The 21,554-nt window shown below is 56.6% G+C and overlaps 2 protein-coding genes across 3 annotated transcripts; both read right to left on the bottom strand.

Annotated features, from left to right (window-relative positions):
- Positions 1-5,858: 5,858 nt before the first annotated feature.
- Positions 5,859-8,470, bottom strand: AQP6 (aquaporin 6). The gene is made up of 4 exons (XM_005896409.2): positions 8,078-8,470; positions 7,128-7,286; positions 6,784-6,864; positions 5,859-6,134 (listed from the first exon to the last, which is right to left on the bottom strand). The coding sequence occupies exons 1-4, from the start codon at positions 8,468-8,470 to the stop codon at positions 5,922-5,924; spliced, it is 846 nt and encodes a 281-aa protein (XP_005896471.2). The 3' UTR covers positions 5,859-5,921.
- A 7,041-nt stretch (positions 8,471-15,511) lies between these two features.
- On the bottom strand, positions 15,512-20,451 carry AQP5 (aquaporin 5). Of its 2 annotated transcripts, XM_005896408.2 has the most exons (4): positions 19,519-20,061; positions 18,254-18,418; positions 17,879-17,962; positions 15,512-16,886 (listed from the first exon to the last, which is right to left on the bottom strand). In XM_005896408.2, exons 1-4 carry the CDS (start codon positions 19,879-19,881, stop codon positions 16,701-16,703), a joined length of 798 nt encoding a protein of 265 aa, XP_005896470.1. In that variant the 5' UTR covers positions 19,882-20,061; the 3' UTR covers positions 15,512-16,700. The 2 variants fall into 2 exon arrangements, with proteins under 2 accessions (XP_005896470.1, XP_070226842.1); XM_070370741.1 differs by lacking the exons at positions 17,879-17,962; positions 18,254-18,418 and having other exon boundaries at positions 19,519-20,451.
- Positions 20,452-21,554: the final 1,103 nt, after the last annotated feature.

Raw genomic sequence — 21,554 nt, 5'->3', positions numbered from 1 at the left:
GTAGGAAGTGGTTGGATAATTGGTGTCGGAGTGCTAGGTGGTGATCTCAAAAATGGCAGTCCAGGCTTTGGCAGGGTTTGTGTTTTGCTTTGCCTCTGTGAAAAAAGTGGGGTTCTCTTCAGTGGGCTCTGGTGCTGAAGGAGAAGAGATGCTCACTGTGAGGGGCAGCCTGGGCATTTAAAAGCTGGAATAGCAACAGATGCACAGAGGAGTTGAGTGCATACGAGGGCAATGAATGTTATCTAAGGAAGAAGACTTGAGCCCTGTGATGCAGTCCCACTTGGGCCTTCCATTCCCAAATCTGAGTCAAGGAGCCAAGACTTGAAGGAGAAATGATCATTTCCTTACTGTAAAATGCACTTAAAAATACAATTTAATGAGAATTAGATTCTCTTATAATCAGTGGTATGTAACAGTGCTTTTCTTCAGTGGCTGGTACAGTAGTGGTGCATCTTATCATCCAGATTGTTTGGCTTGGAAATATTATCTGTTCATGAGAGGTAGGCTGTTGGCTAGCCCCAGTGTGGAGGCAAGGGAACCTTCTACTTAGCTGTGATCAGAGAGAGATTAAAACGGAGAGTTTCCCCAGGTCTGAGGGCAGTTGCAGTATAGGAAAAACAAGGCTTAGCCCCAGGACAACTGGTATGAAGAAGCAGACAAGCAATGTGTAGAAGAGAATCAAAATCTGCCCCAGTCATGACCCCCAGAACCCTTACATGTGACCCCTGAGTTGGAGAAGGGGGAAAAGAAGGGGTTGTGGATCAGTGAGACTCTGGCCATGATATAACAACACATCCTGGTAGAGTTCTGAAATCACAGTACAGTATTGAAACATCCAAGGTTCTTTACATGGAGGTGTTAGATAATCTGTACAATCCTTTGTCCAGTTCGCTCACCAAATCTGGAATGCCAGAGGTCTTTCCTCCTTGGGGAAGTGGGGCTTCCCTGGTGGCTCAGATGGTGAAGAATCTGCCTGCAATGCAGGAGATTTGGGTTTGATCCCTGGGTTGGGAACATTCCCTGGAGAAGGGCATGGCAACCCATTCCAGTATTCTTGCCTGGAGAATCCCATGGACAGAGGAGCCGGGTTGTAGAGTTGGACGTGACTGAGCGACTAACACTTTCACTTTCCTCACTGGAAACTGGAAGGCCATGTTATGGGCACCGACAAAAAATGGGGACAGATGGTCAAGTTAAGGAACCTGTTGCCTGGAGATGAGACTAAAAATATAATTTTGCTTAAGAAAGTCTTCCTGCTTGGGTAGAGAGAGGTGTTCCCAAAACTATGAAGAGATGTGTTCAGTGCCAGGACGGAGGTGGGTGCAGAGTGCTGTGGAACTTTAGAGGAGGGAGGAACTGGAAGCTTCAGACAGAGAGCCTGGAGCTGATGACTTGAAAGCTGGGACTCAGGCTGAACCTGGCCGCTTGAAAGGCCTGGAAGCATCAACAGGGCTGGGGAGGGGCCTCTAGGTTGGTGCTCTGTAACTGGTCGCTGTCCTGGACTGCTGTCCTGTCCTCTCTTCTGACCGGGGCTGGGCCCTGGCCTGCCTGAGCCTTGTTCCATCTGTCCGCGGGGGTGCAGGGGAATTGTTGGTCTCTGTCTCTGGCGTCTTACACCCCCAGCTCAGGCAGAAACTGACTCTTTATCTGACTTAATCAGAGCTCTGAAAATTTCCATTCCCTGCTTTTCTGCCCTTTAACTGCAGCCTATTAATTAGTGCCTTTGGGCTCCCCAGTCTCATAACCCCCTTTACTAACCATGCCTCCCCTCTGTAGCTTTTGCTAAATATGTGACTGCTCCTCAGTGTAGCTGCTCCCCCCTGAGAAGTGATTACAGAGCTTGGCTGTGCAGACCCCCTGCCCCAGCTGCCCGAGTGGTGACCTCTTGGCCGGAAGCTTCCTCTTGATTAGCCCTAACCTCTCCCCTCCCTCTGTCCCTCCCTGTCCTCCCCTTGACATTCCAGAGGCCTGGCATTGGCTATCTATCAGTTAACACCTCTTGCTAGGAGCTGTCTTCATGTTCCAGGTCATGGAGAACTGCATTGTGAGCCCAAAGGGGCTGAGCTGATCACCTCTCCTGACCGAGCAGAGTCTCCCATCAAAACCCCAATTAGCTTGTTCCAGATCACTTGACCTCATTATAGATTAAAGATCACAGATTTTGATCTATGCTGCCTCTTAAAGCTTCAGCTCTTTTGGCTGCTCCCCTTTTGTTTACTTTCGTATGAGATTCCAGGTGCTCAAAGCCCTGCTCTTTTCACCGCTTTATATCCACCCAGCCTCCTTTGCTTCATTGAGTCTCCCCCAAACTGCAGTCCATCCAAATGCTTCACCACTGTGTTCTGAAGAGGGCCTTACTTCTCTCTTAGGTTTGATTTTTGACTCCTTTTTTCTGGGATCTTCCTCACTGCCTCCCCATTGTCCCACAGCACATACACACTCTTTCTCTCTCTCTCTCTCTCTCTCTCTCTCCACACACATTCCTTCTCTGTCTCCACACACACACACACATTCCCTCTCTGTCTCCTTTATTCAAGCTCAGGCTTGTGTATGGGGAGAAAGTGATCCCTTCTTTAGTAATAGCCTGGCCATGTTAAAAACCGCAGGAGAAACAGCTGAACTTTTCGGCAGAGGGCATGGCAGTCTACCTTGATTACTCTGAAAACCACCACTGAATGAGATCTGTGTGTCAGGCCCCATTGGGTTCTTCCAGCCCCTTATGAACAGACCCTGTTTTCTAAATGAGGAAACTAAGGCTCAGGATCCTGAAGTAACTTGGCAGAGTCCATGCAGCTGAGCCCGTGTTTAAACTTTCAACCCCTATTCTATCTTTATATGGTCTTTACTATTTAAGAAACAAAAAAACCTTGACGCACAGAATCCTTTAGGCCCAAGTGATTTTCTTTTGGAAAGTGAATGTCTCTGGATAGTTGTCTTGTTCCTCTCCTCTCAGTCCCAGGAGCTCCCTCCGTGGAGCCCCCCTACTGTGCAGCGTGGTCCCAGATTAGACCTGTGTCCTCTTTACACCCGGAGGAGGCAGTGGGGGTGGGGAATGGAGAGGGGCTGTCTGCCAGCCAATGGGGATGCGACAGCCTAGGCTCTGCGCTCACATCATCTGCTCCTGCTAAGACAATCATCAACATAAAAGGCTAATTGTATTAATCACCAAGGCATCCGTCCCAGGCCCCCCTCCCTTTCAGGAGAATTATGAATTGCAATTGCAGATGGCTCCGCTGATTGAAGGCAGCACTCAGCAGGGAGAAGGGCCAGATCAGATTACACACCATTAATTAAAAACTTCCCCTGACAAAAGGGAGGAAGGGAGTGCACACCAAGGGTCTGCCTGGTTGGGTCTCTGTCCTCCCCAAGCTCCCCAGCCCCTCATCCAGGCTCCAGTTGTGCCTGTGAAGCGAAGACCCTGGCTGGAGCCACTGAAATTTGGCTCCCCAAAGGCCAGCCCTTCCCACATCCAAGCAGATGGCCGGCTGTCCTATTAAAGGGCTCCAGAGAAGGAGAAGCTAACCTTTGGTTACTCATTCCTGTGTCTAACTTTGGATGCTCTTCAGATTCTAACCTAATTCCTCACTTCTCATGAAGCTTGTCTCTTGCTCTAGTCTATTCTGACAGAGCAGAGCTTTAAAGAACTATTTGGGAAAATAGCCCCCTGCTTTCTCTTCAGGCAGTCACCCTCATGCTCTTGGCCAGCTGGGACAGAGTTTCCACGGTCTGCTCTAGGGCAGGCGCAGGAGCTCGAGTGGCTGTGCAGCCTCTCCCCAGCTCCCCCAGCCTTCCAGCGTAGGCTTCTCAGCTGCTGTCTTCTTGGCTTATTTGGAGCAGTGACTCCCGAGTTTTCTTGATCAATTACCACCTCCCCTCCCTCCCCAGCCGCCCAGCCTCAGTCATTCATTCATCAAACTTTTATTGAGCACCCACTGCGTGCTTGGTTCTCAGGGATGCGGAGATAATTTGTCTCGGAGCTTAAGAGCTTGCTGCAGGAGCTCCACCCCCCTGTCCTCTTCAACCTTCTAGTTCCTGCTTCCTTCTTTTCTCTGGCCGCTGCTTGTATAAGCCCCCCTGGAGCTCTATTTTGGAAAATTCTAAGCTGGGAGCTGGGGAGACCTTGGGGGGGGGTCTGTGGTACTGAGCTGGGTGACCTTTAGCAAGTCAATCGCACGCACGCATGTGTGCGCGTGCACACACTTGCACGCCCAGCTGTCGCTGCTCATAAAAGGGCACAGGAGGCCCTGGGCTCTGAGAGATTGTGAAGATGAATGAGTGGGGCCCAGCTTGGAGAGATGTGAGTGGTTCTCTGCACTGACTGTATTACAGAACACGGCTGCTGTGGCCACGAGCTCTTAGGACTCAGCCACTGCACTGTCACAGAATGGGCCCTGTTGCCCTGTCCTTGGGAGACTGGCATGGAAAAGGACCTATGTTTTTCATGCTTTTGACTGCTGTAGTGCAGGGTACCATAGTGACGGGCACCATAGAGATGAGAAAAATTGACTTTTACTGGCTTGTCTCTTCATTCCAGGGTCCCTCCCCAACCTGACTCCTGTTCCCCCATCACCCCCCCACACAGACACTCACAAAGCTCACAAAGGTCAGTAGGTCCAGGAGAGAAGAAGGTAGGGCCCTGGGTAAGTAGAGCAGATGAAATGAGAAAAGCCTACTCACTTTTCCCTCCCTCTCAGTCATCTCCCTGTCCCTTTTTTCCTCCTTCCTCCCATTATCAACAGCAATTGTATTCAAACCCAATAATTACAGTAACAGCAACAATAATCATTTATTGGATTTGTTTTTCTATTCTATCATTTTAACTTCCAAACACATTTTCCAATCTCTTGTTTAAAATCAATCTCGGGGGTAGATTTTACAGCCCTTACAGCTGAGGAAGCTGAGATCCAGACAGGATCCCAGGTCATAGGCAGAGGAGATTTATAGCAGCTTGTAAATATTAACAAACTAGGTGAGACTCCAGTAGTCTTTCAGAGGCACTGAACTGCAAATCTTGGTTTTCTGGGTTATTCCTGACTCCCCACCATCCTTGGGGCATATTCAACAGCTTATGGGGGATCCCGGCAGAGCTAAGAATGAGTCTGGAGATGGCTTCTTCAGGCCCAGGTCACGGACTGAGTGCTGCAACGGGACCTTTCCCCGTCAGGATTGTTTCTGTGGATGGGGCTGGAGTGGAAGGCAGAACACCTGGGGAGAAAGGCCCATCTGGGCTGAACCTCCCTTACCCGTATCCTGCCCCTCCACTAGCTGGAGAAAAGATTCCTCTCTGTGCCAGCTCTTCCCAAGGGAGGGGCTCTCTGCTGATTTCCTCATTTGGAGGTGTGAGGAATGAAGATATATTGGGAGGGGACAATCTGGCCTCAGGAAGCCCCCAGTCTGAGGGGGAGCCACATCCCCCATCCACATCCAAGGGCAGAGACATCCCTCCTTGGAGCTCAGAGGCTGGCCTAGGACTTGATTCTTCTGGGAAGTCTGGATCCTCCTTCCAACAGTGGGGTGAGAAGTTAGAGTTCCCGGAGGTCCCCACAGCCTCTGAGCAGAGAGCCTGTCTGGGCTCAGATTCCTTTTTCTCCAAGACATGGGGACCTGGAAGCCCAGGGTCCTGCCTGGGGTCCAGACAGATGAGAGACAGGGAGAGTGGTGATGAATTCCCCTGCCTCCCTCTGCTCGGCCCCATTAAAAGCGATGGAAGAGGAGGAAATGGAGCAGATTTGCTTCCCAGGTTCCTTCTAGAAATGTAAGGCTGGGGATCCCCCGCCCACCCTGTTAGGTCAAGAGGCCAAGCCTTCCCACCCCACCTCGCAAGCCCCCCATGTCCCCAGGAAAACCTGAAATCTGGTTATATAAAGCCTGCTGTCCACTTTGAGGGCTCTTTTCAGAAGCTTGAGGGCGGAGGCCAAGCTCTATGCCACCTGACACACAGTCTCCATCTCAGTGTCCTCTGAGTTGGCCTGGGTTTCTTTTTTCTGGGGTTCCTCCCCTTCCATTTTCTGCATTTCTGCACTGCCCGTGAGGATGGCCAGTCGCTGGGCCAGGGTCTTGGTGTCAGGGAACAGGATGAAGTTGTAGATCAGTGAAGCCAGGACGGCTCCTGTCAAGGGTCCCACCCAGAAGATCTGAGGAGGCAGAAGCAGATGCCCTGCTCGTGAGCCAAGACCACAGGGCGGCTCTGGGACTCCACCTGCTTTCCAGTGTTGACTTGGTCTCCCGGGAGCCCTGGAGCTTTCTACAAGGTGGCAAATTCAAGAAGCACAAGTCTTGTCCACTGCCCACCCCCCCACCCCCAGCAACCCCGACCCTGAGTCTCTGCAGGTGCAGGGACCTAGCCTCCCCGGGGCTGGGTCAGGCCCCCACCACCCCTGCCTCCCTCTCATCTCCCCCGTTTCAGCCCAGAACCCTGGCTAGTGCTCTTCCTGTCCCTGCTGGTGTGTTTGTGTGTCTATTTCTGTTTGTCTTTTTCTCTATCCAAGTTTGGAAACTGGTCCAGCTGGAGGAAGTGAATAAGGAAGCAGCCAGGACTTGAGGCCCAGGCCAATGGTGCAGCGCCGGCCCTGGCGCACTTCTCGCCAGTCTACTGGATGCCCCTGACTTTTTGAGGTGGGCAAGAAAGGATGCTGGCCCTGGTCTTCTGAGCTTAGGGAAACCTCCACTGGGAGTGAAGATGGTTCGTGGCAGGTGTCCCCCAGTGTCTGGGGCCCCCCTGCTGGTGAAAGTCCCTATGGGCACTGGGGCCTCTCCCCTCCCCTGGCTGCCGGCAGGTCTCACCCAGTGGACTTCAAACTTCCCCACGATGACAGCGGAACCAAAGGAGCGGGCTGGGTTCATGGAGCAGCCGGTGAAATAGATCTGGGGAGCAAGTGAAGGGCAGGGTGTGAGCAGCCTGAAAGCAGGCCTGGGAGAGGACAGTCCTTTCCCCACCGCCCCGCCGGCTCAAGCCCCAGCCCCAGACTGGGGCTCTGGGTCCCCCTGCCCTGGGCCTGAAATGGGGCATAGCCTTGGCTCCAAGGCATGAGAAGTTCGGGGAGGGACACTTCTGGCCCCCAGGGCCCCGCCGCCTCCCCAGGGAGGGGCCAGTGGGTACACAGGCGGGTGTCCCCTGTGCCCCTTACCCCGATGAGGTGGCCCACTGCCACCGAGGCTCCAATTGTGGCTGCAGGGGAGCCCGTGGTCTGACGGCTGTCAGTGGAGGCGAAAACGCAGAGCACGAGCTGGAGGGTCAAGATGAGTTCCACCGCCACCGCCTGGCCAGTCGAGGTACTGCTCCGGACCTGTGCGAGCAGGGGGTTATGCTGGAGGCAGCGGACTCTGCCTGGGGATGGTGATCCCTGGGCCCTCGTTCCTCAAGGTAAAGGTTGTGACACCTTGCCACCGCCAGCCCCCCAGGACTTAAGGAGCTCATGGGCTGGGGAGAGCGGTGCACTGGGGTTCAGGTGAACCCTGAAGTGAGCCCACACGGACACCTGCTCCCTGCGGGAGTGAGCAGCACCCCACCCACTCCATGGGGTGGTCGGGGCCACGGTCCAGGGGGAGGTGGGGGCTCAGGGCTTGTGGGGGAGGGAAGGCTGGAGAAGCTGTGTTGCACAATGCTCGCCTGTGGGCTGGCTGGGAGGGGCAGTGTGTAGGAGTGGAAGGTGAGGACTGGGGGACGTAGGTGGAACATGGGTAAGTAGAGAGATCTGGGGAGGTGAGACAGGCCGCAGAGTGCTGGGGTCAGAGGAACAGGAGGAAACGGGTTGGGGACGGGGAGGTGAAGTAGGTGCAGGGTCCCCTGCTGCCCCAACAGCCCCAGCTCTCCCTGGCTGCTCCAACCCTGAAGTGCCTGGTCCTCCTCCCACTCCTGGTCCTCAGTGTAGCTTCTTCCTGTCCCCCCTCTCCCCACTGTTCCTCACACCACAGTCCCCTTCCTGCTCTGCCTGCACTAAGGCCATGGTCTTTCCCCAGGGTCCCACGTCCCCAGGGCAGGTGTGGAGCACGTGCTCTGCTGTATCCCCTCTGCCCCGGCCTGGCCCTCCCCACTTACCACCTGTATGGACCTGCCTCTCCCTCTTCCTGCACCTACCATATTGACCCCAAAGTTTTCTCGGATGTCCCCAGGCGTGACCCCGTAAAGCAGAGCAGCTCCCGCCGTGGCCCCTGCCAGCTGGGCAGCCACGTAGGCCACAGCCCGGGGCAAGGAGATGTGGGAGCCCACGAGGAAGGCCAGCGTCACGGCAGGGTTGACGTGGGCCCCGCTGGCCTTCCAGGTGATCTGCACGATCACGGCCGTGGCCAGGTTGAAGGTGATGGCGATCTGCAGCACAGAGGGAAGCGCCAAGGGCCATCTCAGAGCCGAGCCCACGCCAAAGAACACGTACAGCCCCGTGGCCAGGAACTCGGCAAACAGAGCCCTGCTGATGGTCATCCAGAGCCGGCACACCAGCATCTTAGCCAAGCTGTGCCGGCCTGACTCCATCGCCCCCGGGTCTATGTTCCTCTTCTGATCTCTGCCTTTTCTGATCTCCTGTCTTCGGGCTGCTCCGGCTCCAGCCTGCAGCTCCTTATGGTGCTGCTGCTTCAAGGACCATGCTGGTCAGACTGGCAGGGGGCAGGTTGACAGGGTATTGTGTGTTCGGGGGGTGGGGTGGGAGGTGTGGGGGTGGCCACACACTCGCCCCACCCTAAACTCACATGACAGCCAAAGGAGGGGGCTGTCCTTGGGCACTGAACTGGAACCTCCCAGGAGTTTTCCAAGCGGGGCAGGCCTAACTCTGCTGCTGGCCGACACCCAGTCTGGGGGCCCAGGTGACCCTAGGATGCTCCCATCCGTGACGTCAGCTTAGAGAGAACGAGATCACTCAGATCCCCAAGTCCAAGGCCTATGTCAGAGGGCCCTGTGCACCCCCTGCCCCAGGCTCCTAGTCTCCTGGCCCCCATTGCCTGCAGACTTCGCCTCCAAATGGGTTCACACTATTCTGCACCCCATAAACCCAGATGTGAAGGAAGCTCTGTCCTCCACTTCCACCTAGAGCACCATTTTCTGAAAGCTGATGTGAACAGGGTCAACTTTACTGAGGACGTGGGCCTGCAGGGGTGCAGAGGAGCAGGTTGAGGGGCAGTTGCTCCACAGCTAACTGGTGACACCTGTGGTGGTGGGTACCTCTGCTGCCCACTGGTCTGGAGTTTCCATTGACTCTTCGCCCTCTTGTGCCTCTTCACAGGGCAGCTTACCATTCTTGTGACTATGCTGCCTTAGTTTACCCACACCCAGGCTCTGCCCTTTAACCCCCAGCAATATACCAAGGTATTTTCTCAAACAGAAGTGTTTTGTCCCTAAGAAGAACCTGCCGAGCTGCTAAAATAATGCACTTGTCACCTCTTACCCACAGCGGAGTGCCCAGGCTGTGCCCGGAGCCATGTGTCCCTGCCCAGCAGGTGTCCCCTGGTGTCCGCAGGTTCCCCAAATGTGACGTGTCTCACGATGAGATTCTCATTTCTCCCCGGGTCCCCTGAATGCATTCCTGCTGTTGTCCCCAGCTCAGTTGGTGGCACCTGCGAGGCATCTTTGACCTCGCCCTCCCGCCCCCGTCCAGCCAAGGCATCAAGTCCTACTGATGCTGAATCCCAAGTGTTTCCTGACACTGCCCTCTTCTTGCCACCCCTGCTGCCCTGCAGCCTTCAACCATTCTCTCTGTCGTCTCCCTTGCTCCGCTCCAATCAATTATCCACACTGCAGCCTGAGTGATCTTTCTAAAATGCAAATCTGATCCTGCTGCTCCTTGCTAAAATCCCTTCAAAGCCTCTGGTCGCCTCTGTGAGCTCCGTGCCTGGCCCCCACGGTCCTCTGGGACCCTGCTTCTCCTGCCTCACCTCTCCCCACTTCCTGCCTTGTTCTTTACCCTCTGGCCTCACCAAATGGCCAGTGGTTCTAGAATACTTCATGCTGGTCTCCCCGGGGGGATACTCTCTCTTCTCCCTGGAAAGCCCACCCCACGTCCTTTGTTTGGGGGAGCCCTAATTGATTCCTGATGAAAACAGACGACTCAGTGGAAAAGTCCCTGATGCTGGGAAAAATTGAGGGCAGAAGGAGAAGAGGGCGTCAGGGGATGAGATAGCTGGACGGCATCACCAAAGCAATGAACATGACATTGGGGAAACTCTGGGAGATGCTGAGGGACAGGGAGGCCTGGCATGCTGCAGTCCATGAGGTCACAGAGTCAGACCCGACTAGTAGGCGACTGAACAACAGCAATCTATTCCCAAGGCTCAGCATTGACATCACCTGGCCCTTTCCTGGGTGAGGCCTCCTCACCACACCTGGCCATTTACACTACAGTCACCATGGGTGTTGTCATGGTGTTAATGTATCACCCCAGTGAGGCGGGGAGCCCCTTAGGGGGGCAGGAACAAGTTTTGTTCATCCCTACATGTACCCTCTTGCGTAGGGATTGGCTCAGGTGCTCAATGAATATTTGCTGAATGAATGCATGAGTGAATAAGTTTCCTGACCTGGAGGCTTTCATGTCTGCTTCATTTCAGCCAGCTTGCCTTACAGCCTGTCCTTACCTGGGACAGGCCTTCTGAAATCTTCAAGTGAAATATCCCAACTCTGACCACAGGCTCTGTCCAACCACCCTCTCCCACTTCAATTCCAGCCACATCCCTCCCCCAATCCTCCCCTCCCCTCTTTCTGTTCATCCCACCCTCCTGATTTGACTCTACCTTGTCCAGCCAGATCCCCTGGCGTCTCACCTTGCAGTGTCCTCTGTCCCAGCTTCCCATTCTTTGCACCTTGCCCTCCCTGCCCCCACCATTTTCCTCCATGCATGTTCTCCTCCACACCCTTCTGCTCCCATCTGTGCTGCTGAGCACTGCTGGAGAAACTTGCCCAGCCATGCAGACTGATGCCTTGACAAGCCTATGGGCTCTGGCCTCAGTAGGGGTCTCAGTAATCCATACACCACACTGTCTCCAGGCAGCTCTCTCCCTATTCTAAGCCCTACTTCAAATCTTCCTACTCTCTTTGAGTACCCTACCTTGCTCTGGCTTTCTTCCAGCAGATCGATTTGCCTCTTGCTCTACCTAGAAAGTGAAACCAACTGGCAAGACTTAGTATATTCTCCCCCGTCCCCTGTCCCTGCAGCCCCCTGTGCCCTTGCCAGCTTCCCTCTGATCCTGAAGAAGAGGCAGCCCTTCTCCTGGGTTCGAGTCGGGGCCCCTCCTTGGGTTCCTGGCTCCCTTCGAGTGACTGGGGACCTCTCTCGGCCATTCCCAGCCTCATCTGTGATTTTCACATCTCCCTCTGCCTGGCTGGCTCTTTGAAACGTGCCTGGGTAGTCACCGAGTAGTGGAGACTCTGGGTTTGGAATGCTTTTCTTTTTTGGTTTTCTTTCAAGACTTTGCTCAAGTTCAATTCCTCTATGAAGCCTGCCCTAATTTTCCCCCTCCAGCAGAGTCAGGGCAAACTTCATAGAGAAGATGGGCTTGGGAATAACTAGTGGCTACTTCTGACTTTGACCTCCTTGGTGCTGCCACTGTTCCAGTGCAGACTCCCAGGCTTGCGTGGCATGAAGGACTCTTTCAAGAAATGCTCCAGGCTGAAGGAATGTGGCTGTGGGCACAGTGTGAGTGACATTACACCCTGGCACGGAGGGGTGGGGGGAATTCCCTGCCTAGGGGCTGTCCCAGCGAATTTCAAGGGCATCTCCCTCCTTTGCTCCCCTCAGACAGGGTCATAGAGGGCCTGAGGACACGTCCCAGTCCCTGCATATTACCTGGCCTCAATTTCTGCACCTGTACACAGGCACCAAACAGCAGTCATGCCTGTCTGTTGAGAGCCTTTGATAAGAAAGAGAAAGCATTTGAATACTACCGTGTGTTCCGCATCCCTGACCGGTGTTAACTCCTGTCACCTCAGCTTCCCCACTTTTAAAGTGGAGATGATGGGAATTCCCTGGTGGTTCAGTGGTTAGCATTCTGAGTTTTCACTGCCGGGGGCCAAGTTTCAGTCCCTGGTTGGGGAACTAAGATCCTGCAAGCTGCGCCTCCAAGGCCAAAAAAAAAGTGGAGACGTTAGTTCCCACCTCCCTAATATGTTGTTGGAGAAGGCAATGGCACCCCACTCCAGTACTCTCGCCTGGAAAATCCCATGGACCGAGGAGCCTGGTGGGCTGCAGTCCATGGGGTCGCTAAAAGTCAGGCATGACTGAGCGACTTCAATTTCACTTTTCACTTTCATGCATTGGAGAAGGCAATGGCAACCCACTCCAGTGTTCTTGCCTGGAGAATCCCAGGGATGGGGGAGCCTGGTGGGCTGCTGTCTATGGGGTCGCACAGAGTCAGACACGAATGAAGCGACTGAGCAGCGGCAGCAGCAATATGTTGTTAGGAGTGAATGTGCTGATGATGCCTTGGAGAAAGTCAGATAATGGTGATTTTTAGGATTGTCACCTCCCTTCCCACTCCAGTGAGAGCTGTGAAGACTGTGCTGGGTTAGAAATGGTCCAGGACAAGCCGCGCCTGAGGCCCCTGCTCCGGGCCCCGGGGTTGAGAGCCTTGAGTGGGTGGTGGCCCTGGTCTCCAGCTGACCTGGAGCAGAGTCTCCTGGGACCCTGCCTGGCCTGGAACTCGGTCCTTTACCTGTCCAGGACAGGTGGACATCGGCCAGAACTTGCTCTAGCCAGCGTGTCCCTGGACCTAGCCTTCCTGGGCCCTAGTGGCATGCTTTTGAGGTCACTCATGCTCCAAGAGTTTTTGTCAAGCCCCGTACCTGGCTGTCTGCAGCTGCCTGCCAGGAAGCTGTGTGCGCTCACTCAGAGGCCTGTCTCCTGGCACCCTAGACTACCAGGGTGGGCATCTCCATGTATGAGCAGGTGTGTGTGTGTGTGTGTGTGTGTGTGCAAGTCCACTTGGGGCAGTGTGAGTGCTAAGGTCCTATCTCAGGGCTGGGAAGGGATGGGGGAGCAAGAAGGAGAAGGAGGAGGAGAGATGATGGGGAGATGAGGAGGAGGAACAATAAGCATGACAGAAAGGGAAGGATTCAAGGTCATCTCCCTCGTATCCCCTCACCCACCGCACTAAAAACCTGGAAAGAGGAAGCGGAGGCTCAGAGGCCGGCTGAGAGGGCCGACCCTCCCTGCAACCCCTCCTCTTGTCCAGCCATCTAGACAGTCAGCCCTCTGCCTATCCTCTGCTTTGACCCCTGGTTCTCCACCTCTCCATCATGTCACCATGTCCACCTGGGGAAACTGACCGTCCCTGGGCACAGGGGGAGGGGAAAGGGAGGAAGCAGCCTACGGAGAAGCAAGGCTTGTCTGGGTTTTGTCTTCAGGTGGAGCAGAGGGTCAGAGGGGGTGACTGAATATGTGTGTGCTTGGATATGACACATACTTGTACCCCTCAGAGAACACATGGAGCCAGGTACCAAGGTCTGATCCCCAGCGGTCCTGTGAAAAGGAATGGGGGACAGGCGATGTGGCTCCGCACACATGCGGAGCGAGAAGTCTATGCGAAGATGCAGCCCGCTGGGTACAACCGGAGATCCGAGAAGAGCGGGGTTAGCGTGTGCTGGCTCATGTGTGCGCAGGTCTCTGCCAGCCTTGGACTCGAGCTCCTCGGAGAGGATCCGACAGGAGGGGGCGCAGCGCCCTCTGCTGGCCAAACAGCCGGGCGCGTGGCACCTAGTCCGCTTCAAGCCCTAGGCGAACCTCCCTCCGACGCGGTGCCCCGCCCATCCCTGAGGGTCTGTCCCTCATCGACCCGCCATTCACCGCGTCCTGCTTCCCTTGGGGTCCGTCCGAGAAAGGAACCAAGTTGCTGGGCTGGATGAAGAGGCCAGGCTCCCAGTCACGACTGCACCTCACCTGAGCCGTTTGGAAGGGCGAGTGAGGTCTGATATACTGATCTACAGATTGGGGTTGAAAGAGCCGACCCTCCCAGTCACCCCTCCTGTCCGTTCATCTGGACGGCCAACACTCTGTCTATTCTCTGCCTTGACCCCCGATCCTCCTCCGTCTCTCCATCCATCACCGTGTCCACCTTCCTACCTGGTGAAACTGGCCGCCCCTGGGCAAAGAGGAGGGGGTGAGTGGGGAAAGAATCCCCTCTCTTCTGGACCACTCCCCGACAGTGGGGTGGGGTGCAGTGGGCTGGTCCAGAGGACCCAGACCTCAAAGACTCCAGGTGCCCTCTCGTCGGCGCTCCATCTGACTGGAGCCCAGACCCGGGACTTGGGGGAAGAGGAAGCTCAGCAGTGGTGGATCCGGTGGACGAGGTCCCCCCCTGCTGGTCAGAGCTGGTACTTGCGCCCGGCTCCTGGGTAGAGGCAGGGGTGGTGGCAGCTGTCGGGGGCGGGTGTGCGCCTTCACTGGGGCTTCACACACACTGCCATTTGATGTTAACTATAAAGCTGCCAGGCAGGCAGGACAGGGCAGGGCTGGCCGCAGCTCCCTTTTACAGATATTAGACCCAAGACTTCCCTGGTGGCTCAGACGGTAAAACCGTCTGCCTATAATGCGGGAAACCCAGGTTCGATCCCTGGGTTGGGAAGATCCCCTGGAGAAGGCAATGGCAACCCACTCCAGTACTCTTGCCTGGAAAATCCCATGGAGGGAGGAGTCTGGTAGGCTACAGTCCATGGGGTCTCAAAGAGTCAGACACGACTGAGCGACTTCATGTCACTTCACTTCTTCAGACCCAAGTTTGGGCTTCTCCAGTGGCTCAGCAGTAAAGAATCTGCCTGCAATGCAGGAGATGCAGGAGACGCGGGTTCAATCATCCCTGGGTGGGGAAGATCCCCTGGAGGAGGGCGTGGCAACCCATTCCAGTATTTTTGCCTGGAGAATCCCATGAACAGAGGAGTCTGTCGGGCTACAGTGCATGGGATTGCTAAGAGTCAGACACGACTAAAGCAACTGAGCACTCACACATCCACCACCCAAGTTTGGAGGAGGGCTGGAGCATCTGCTCCGCCCCCCCCACCCCCACCCCCCGGCGCCGACCCTTGTCAGCCACTGTCAATAGCTTCTCCCATCCCTTTTCAGTCCATCTCCTGGCCTTCCTGGCCCGTTCTCTTCTGGAGCAAAACTGAAAACCACAATGAGAGGTTCCCACACCAGAGAGAAGCAGGAGCTTGGGTTAAACACTCTCAGGAAAGCAAAGGCCCTCCAGAACTGGGGTGTGGCTGGGGGCCCAGCTGTGGACATGCTGATTTCTTTGCATACAAGCAAATCGAGCCCTTGATCTGAGATGTCTGCACAAGTGTTTCCTTTCTATCGATTGTCTCATTTTATCTTCACAACAATCCATGGGTACAAATATCCCCATTTTACAGACGAAGTAGTTAAAACTTGGACAGCTTGTGTCATCCAGAGTTGCACAACCAGACTTGAACTCAAAGCCGGACTCTAACTCTGATGCAGAGCTGTGTCCTGAGCTTTATCTGTCCCTCTCCCCACAGAGAGCAGCCCAGTCCCAGGAATCTCCCTCCCTCCCTTCATCTGACCCCACAACAACCCTGTGAGGGAAGCACTTTTTTATTCTCATTTCATAGTTTAAGAGGCAGAGGCTTGGTGAGTTTAAGAAAGTGTCCTAAGGAGTGTCAATGGCAAGGGAACAAGAGCAGTAAGGGCAGAGCTAGAGGCCAAGGGGAAGATGGTGAAACCCTGGCTGGTGGAGGCAGACCCAGAAAAGAGGTGGGTTGGGTATGGCTTCCGATAGGGGTGGGGGCAGGGGGCTTCTCCCTCTGAACACAGGCTGTCAACGTGGCACCTTTCTGGAACCTCAAGGGGCCGAAAGGGGAGTCCGGGACTGTGTCTCCTGGCCCGATGACAGACCTGGCTGCTCACCCCCTTGGCATCTCAAGGGGCTGCCGGCCGGTTCACTTCTCCTCCACCCTGCTGAGCACACCCTGCCTCTGAGGCCCTCCTCAAGTGGCAAGGACTCGACATAGCTGAGGAGGGAGGGGTGAGCAGGCGGTCGCTTGGTGAGGGCGTTCTCTGTTCCCACTGCCCCCTCCTGACCTCCAGCTCTGTTCCTACATTTGGTCTCTCTGCCCTCTCAATCCCGCCTCTCTGACTTTCTAAGCCTCCCCTGGCCTCAGTTTCCCTGTCTTTCTGCGGAGGATTGCGGAGAATGTGGAGGGGGTTGTGGGATGATGCGGAGGAAAGGTGAGGAGCTACAGTATTTTGAGAGAGTATCTTCTGGAGCGAGACAGGCCAAACATGAATGTCAGTGGTTTATTGGGAAGCCCTCACCTTAAACACCAGCACCCTACCCCCTGGATCCTTGAGCAGAAATAAATAAGGTGGCATGTAATGAACCTAAGAAGCTCTGGGGTGGGTCAACCCCTGTCGTCCCAGGGGCTGGGGTCCTCCTGGCTCTGGAAGAGGGGCTGGGGAGGAGGAGGGGATGCAGACTGCCAAGCCACCCCTTCCTGCCTGGCCCCGGGGCAGCCTGCACTGAGCTCACCACCCCTGAGGTCTGACCTCCCTGTCTCTTCCCCATCAGCTCCCAGCCCCTGGCCCCCTACCCCAAGAGTCCCATCCTGTGTTCTTGCTTCCAACTCTTTACTGCACAGCCTGGGGAGCAGCACCTCTTTCCCAGCCCAGGGGACCCAGCTGCGGGGGGAGGAGGCCTTGCTGTCATATGCTTCTCTTCTTCTCCCCTGCAGTTCAGGGGCTGAGAGGCTGACCCCTGTCTGATGCTGGTCAGTGGGCAGTCAGCTCCATGGTCTTCTTCCGCTCCTCTTGGCTCTCCTCCCAGTCCTCGTCCGGCTCATACGTGCCCTTGAGGATGGCCGCACGATCACTCAGGCTCAGGGAGTGGGGGAAGAGCAGGTAGAAGTAGATGATGGCAGCCACGGCAGCCCCCACGATGGGCCCCACCCAGAACACCTGGCAGAGACAGGGCAGTGGCAGGGTTGAGCCCTCCCCGCAGAGGACAGACCCAGGGGCCTCTCAGAGGAGACAGATGCAGACACGCCCACACCTCCGGAAAGAGAGAATTTGCCCCTTTTCAGGGACAGATCCACTGACATCCCACTCCCCAATGACAAAGGACACTGACACCCAGGTCCTGAAAGGAGATGGACATCCCCAGAGGGACAGGGCCCCCGCCAACCCCACTGTGCCACTGCTGCAAGTCGCATTTGACTCTTTGCGACCATATGGACTGTAGCCCGCAAGGCTTCTCTGTCCATGGGATTCTGCGGGCAAGAATACTGGAGTGGGTTGCCGTGTCCTCCTCCAGGGGATATTCCCAACCCAGGGATCAAATCTGCAGTCTCTTCTGTCTCCTGCATTGGCAGGCAGGTTCTTTACCACTGGCGTCACCTGGGAAGCCCACCAACCCCACCCTAAAGAGAGACAAATGAACCTTCAGAGGGAAGAGACATGGAGAACCTCAGAGAGATGAACACAACTCCTCTCCCTTCCACACAGGGAGAGAGACAGACTCTGGAGAGAGACCATGAGCTCTCAAAGGAGATGACAGACAGATTGTCCAGAGGGACAGACCCACAGGAAGGAAGACTCTCCCCAGTCCCCAAGAGGCACAGATAAATAATACATCAGAGAAGACAGACACTTGGATCGCCCTGCCCCCCGCCACCCCAAAAGATGGAAACCGAATCCTCAGAGACCAACTCCGGAGCACAGGTGCTTTTCCCTTCCCTAGAGGGACAAACATGCATAGTCGCTGCCCCCCAAACAGGGTCCCCTGCCATCTACATCTACCCCTGCCCTTGTTCTGGCTGCATCCCCTTCTCTCTCCAGTCACCCCCAAGCTCTGGGCCCCCATCATCCAGAAAGTCCTGTTAACCGTCAGCTGCTGAGGCTGGGTTTCTAGGCACTCATTGCCAGGGAGACAGGGGAGGGTCCAGTCTTACCCAGTGTGCGGAGCTGAACCGATTCATGATCACTGAGGGACCGAAAGATCGGGCCGGGTTCATGGAGCAGCCCGTGAAGTAGATCTAGACAGAGAGAAGGAGGCCGTGAGGAGGGCAGCATGCCTGTCCACTCTCACAAGGCCTGGACCCACGCTGGGGTCCCCTAGCAGTTCAGGAGCTCAGCCAGGCCTCCAACCATCCCCCGATTCCTAGCCTGGAGCCCTTCCCTTCACATTTCCCTCTGGATCCCTCCTCTCCTCTCTGTCCTGAGCTTGGGCTTGGTTTGCTGTCCCCATCCCAACTCCCCCTCACTCCCGTATTTTCTCAGACTGGAGGGGATTGAGTCTGGGCCAGAGTATAGCAGCCTTTGCTCACCCCCACTAGGTGGCCCAGTGTGACGGACAGGCCAATGGACAGGGCTGGGGAGCCCACAGGGCTGGTGCGGCGGGAGTCAGTGGAAGAGAAGACGCAGAGTGCCAGCTGGAAGGTCAGAATCATTTCCGCCACCACAGCCTGGCCCGCAGTCGTGTTGTTGTTGAGCTGCAAGGGGATGGTGTGTTAGGAGCCCTGCCTTCTTCTGACTCTATGGCCAGGAACCTGCAGGGATGGAGGTCTTGGTCTCCAGGGACTCCTAGGGCCCAAGTGCCTGGAAGCCAAGCCCTGTCACTTCAGGGAGGTCATTCATTTGCCAAAGAGACTATATACTTGCCAGTGGTCAGAAAGCTTGGAATGCAAAGCTGTGGCCAAAGTGACAAAGCTGGGGGACCTCTTCCTGGACACTGGCCCGTCACCGGTCTGCCCAGGCCCCAACCCCCACAGGCTGGCATTTACCCTCCCTCCTGTGGGCAGCTGCCCAGTTTGCTTACTGCTCCCCACAAGCCCGCCTCCCGCCCGTGCCTGACCCGCTGCCAGCTCCAAACCTCAAACCCGTCTCTCCGGTGGGGCTGACTCATGGTTTGACAATGGCCAGGAAAATCCTCCTCTGTGTTTGATTAATGAACCCAGTTTGCATGGGACAAGGGGGCTGAAACTGGGGTTGCAGGGATGGGGGGAAGGGGAGGGGGCCAGGAGCAGAAAGCAATATTCATCAGAGGCCATATGTACGGGCACCCCATTAGGGAGTCCACAAGCCTGGCTGCTAAACATACCCCCCTGAGTCCCACTCTATGGAAGTTATGGCCATTCCCATGTAATGAGAATGAGAAAAACAAAACCCAGAGAGGTTGGGGTCACCAAAGGCAGGATCACAACCCATCTCTCACTGATGGTTCCATGAGACCACTCCACTGAGGGCCACACGGGAGTGATGAGGTGCCCAGGAGGACAGAAGAGCTCGGAGGTAAGACAGGAGAAGGGAGGTAAGAGAAGGCAGACAGTAGGCACCGGGAGAGACGCTGGGATGCAGCAGCAAGAGGTGGGTGGGCAGGCAGAGGAGGTGGGTACGAACCCGAGGAGTCCGCGGAGAGCACACACCACCATGGAGATTCATCTTCCTGGCCTTAGGATGCTATGACCTTCTTGGCAAAGGTGTCAGCTGGCTGGTCTACTCTGTGCCACCCATTCGGGAGATGCGACTTGGAGACCAGGTCCAGAGCCCACCCCAGGGTCCCTGCCCCACCGCCAGCCCCCTGGGCACTCACCGCATTGACAGCCAGATTGCCTCGGGCATTGTACGGTGCCAGCCCATAGAGGATTGCGGCCCCGGCAATGGCGCCCACCAGCTGGGCCACCACGTAGAAGACCGCCCGGAGCAGGGAGATCTGGTTCCCGACTAGGAGGGCCAGCGTGATGGCGGGGTTCATATGGCCACCGCTCACGGGCCCCAGGGCCTGGGCCATGGTACCTATGGCCAGGCCGAAGGCCAGCGAGATCTGCAGGACGCTGGGCAGCGCCGACGGCCACTTAAGGGCCGAGCCGAGGCCAAAGAAGACGAAGATGAGGGTGGCCAGGAACTCTGCGAACACTGCCTTGAGGAAGGCCACGGAGCACACCTCCTTCTTCATGGTCTTGCAGCAGTCCCCGCAGGGGTCACCCGTCCGGGCGGCGGCGGTGCAGGGGGTGGGGGGCTGGCTCGGGGGCGCCGCACAGTCCCGGGTGCCCGCACAGTCCCGGGTGCCCGCGGCGTGGCTAACGACGTGGCGCGGGGCCTGCGGGGGCGCGCTATATACCAGGCAGGCGGCCCGCGGCGGGGCGGGCCCGGGGGGGCAGTGGGCGGCTCCCGCACCCGGGGGCCAGCACTGCACGCAGGGAGGGAACTTCAGGGCCGCCGCGCCCCCGGCCCCGCGCGCCCCCCCGCCCGGGCAGCCGCACGCCCTCTGGGGCCACGTGACTAGGCCGGCGGTGTAGACCGGCCCGGCGGGCTGGGACCCGCGCATAGTGCGCTCCGGGCGGCTCCCGCGCTCCTACTCCACTCTATCTGTCCCGGGCTCCCGGGGCGACTTTGCTGGCTCTGGGCTCTGCCGTTCTTCGGCCCTCCGGACGGGTGCCTCCGCTGAGCCTTGATCTCTGGCCGCGGTCTTCCCCTTTTCTTCTCTCCGGGCGCTGGGTCCAGCTCCTCCTTTTCCTCCTGCGACCTGGGCATCCTGACCCGGCCTCATGCCCGGCCGGGCTGGAATGATGCGCTTCCCTGAGGACAGCGCCGCCGCCACCCACCTCCCTGCGGGCCCGCGGTGGCGGTGGCGGGGGCGGCCGGCCGGGCAGGGCCTTGCGGGGCGGTCCGGCCATCGCGGGCCTCTCCCTGACTCGGGCGGGGCAGACCTCCTGGATTGGAGCCGGGGCGTTTGGGGATAATGAGCACCAGGCCAGCCTGCCCTGGACTTGGCCATCCTAGCGTCTACTCTCTATTTCACCTTTCGTCATCTCTTCTACTCTGTCTCTGTCAGTCGCTGCATCATTTTCCACGTCTGAATGTCTTACATGTGGTCTTTTTTAGTTCCCCCAAAGTCAGGTTCTCCCACCCGTGAACTGGGTAACACTTTCTTCCAGTCCTTCCCAGTCCCTCCTCTCCGCCGGCCCTTCTTCCCCCGACCCGCACCCCTCCCATCCTTCCCTCTTCCCTAATCCCTGGGTAGGTATGTGGGGAATGAGGCTGGAGGGCCCTTGAGAGCTTGGAAGAGGGGCAAGGAAGGACCCCCAAGATCCCAGGAGTGGAGCTGCACTGAAGACGCCTCCACCACTCCCGTGCCCCGTTTTTGGGAAGCACTCAGTCTAGTGCTTGGCACAGAGTAACACTCTGTAAAGTTTCCTCACATGTGACTGTAATTTTTAAAGCCTCCTGAGGGCTGTGTGTGGAGCGCAGCAGAGGGAGGGAACAGGTGCTCTTCCGTCAGGGGGCTGAGGGGCGGGCCGGAGGAAAGTCAAGGACCTGGAGGAGCGGGATCTGGGCTCCATGGCAGCTAAGAGGCCAAAGAAAACAAGGACTGAAGAAACCTTGCTATTGTTCCTGTTCTGCCCTGGTTTCCTGCTGGAGCTGCTCCTCCCCCAGGTCTCTCCTCCTAAGACAGGGGGCCCGTCGGTCCCTTCTGCCCTGGGTCCTGTGGCCCTGCCCCTGGCAGAGGGTGGCAGCTGTGTACAGGATCTTCATCTGGGCTTGAGGGCACAGGGCTCTGCGGGCCTGGTACAGACTGCTGCGGACTGGAACAATGACATTCGTGACCCCAGAGACCTTTGAGGACTA

This window comes from Bos mutus, chromosome 5 (genome assembly GCF_027580195.1).
Source record: "Bos mutus isolate GX-2022 chromosome 5, NWIPB_WYAK_1.1, whole genome shotgun sequence".
Taxonomy (NCBI): Eukaryota; Metazoa; Chordata; class Mammalia; order Artiodactyla; family Bovidae; genus Bos; species Bos mutus.
The sequence above is the reverse complement of the archived record's forward strand: the minus strand, read 5'-3'. Positions and strand labels throughout refer to the sequence as shown.

What these genes read in the sequence shown, in the direction of transcription:
- AQP6 (XM_005896409.2), bottom strand. Translation starts at nt 8,470, where the DNA reads ATGGAGTCAGGCCGGCACAGCTTGGCTAAGATGCTGGTGTGCCGGCTC. An exon ending in CAGTGGGCCACCTCATCGGG is followed by an intron (nt 6,865 to 7,127) that starts GTAAGGGGCACA and finishes CTTGCTCCCCAG; the next exon opens with ATCTATTTCACCGGCTGCTC. An exon ending in GGAAGTTTGAAGTCCACTGG is followed by an intron (nt 6,135 to 6,783) that starts GTGAGACCTGCC and finishes CTGCCTCCTCAG; the next exon opens with ATCTTCTGGGTGGGACCCTT.
- AQP5 (XM_070370741.1), bottom strand. Translation starts at nt 20,253, where the DNA reads ATGCGCGGGTCCCAGCCCGCCGGGCCGGTCTACACCGCCGGCCTAGTC. An exon ending in GCAATCTGGCTGTCAATGCG is followed by an intron (nt 16,887 to 19,518) that starts GTGAGTGCCCAG and finishes TGTCTCTGCCAG; the next exon opens with GTGTTCTGGGTGGGGCCCAT.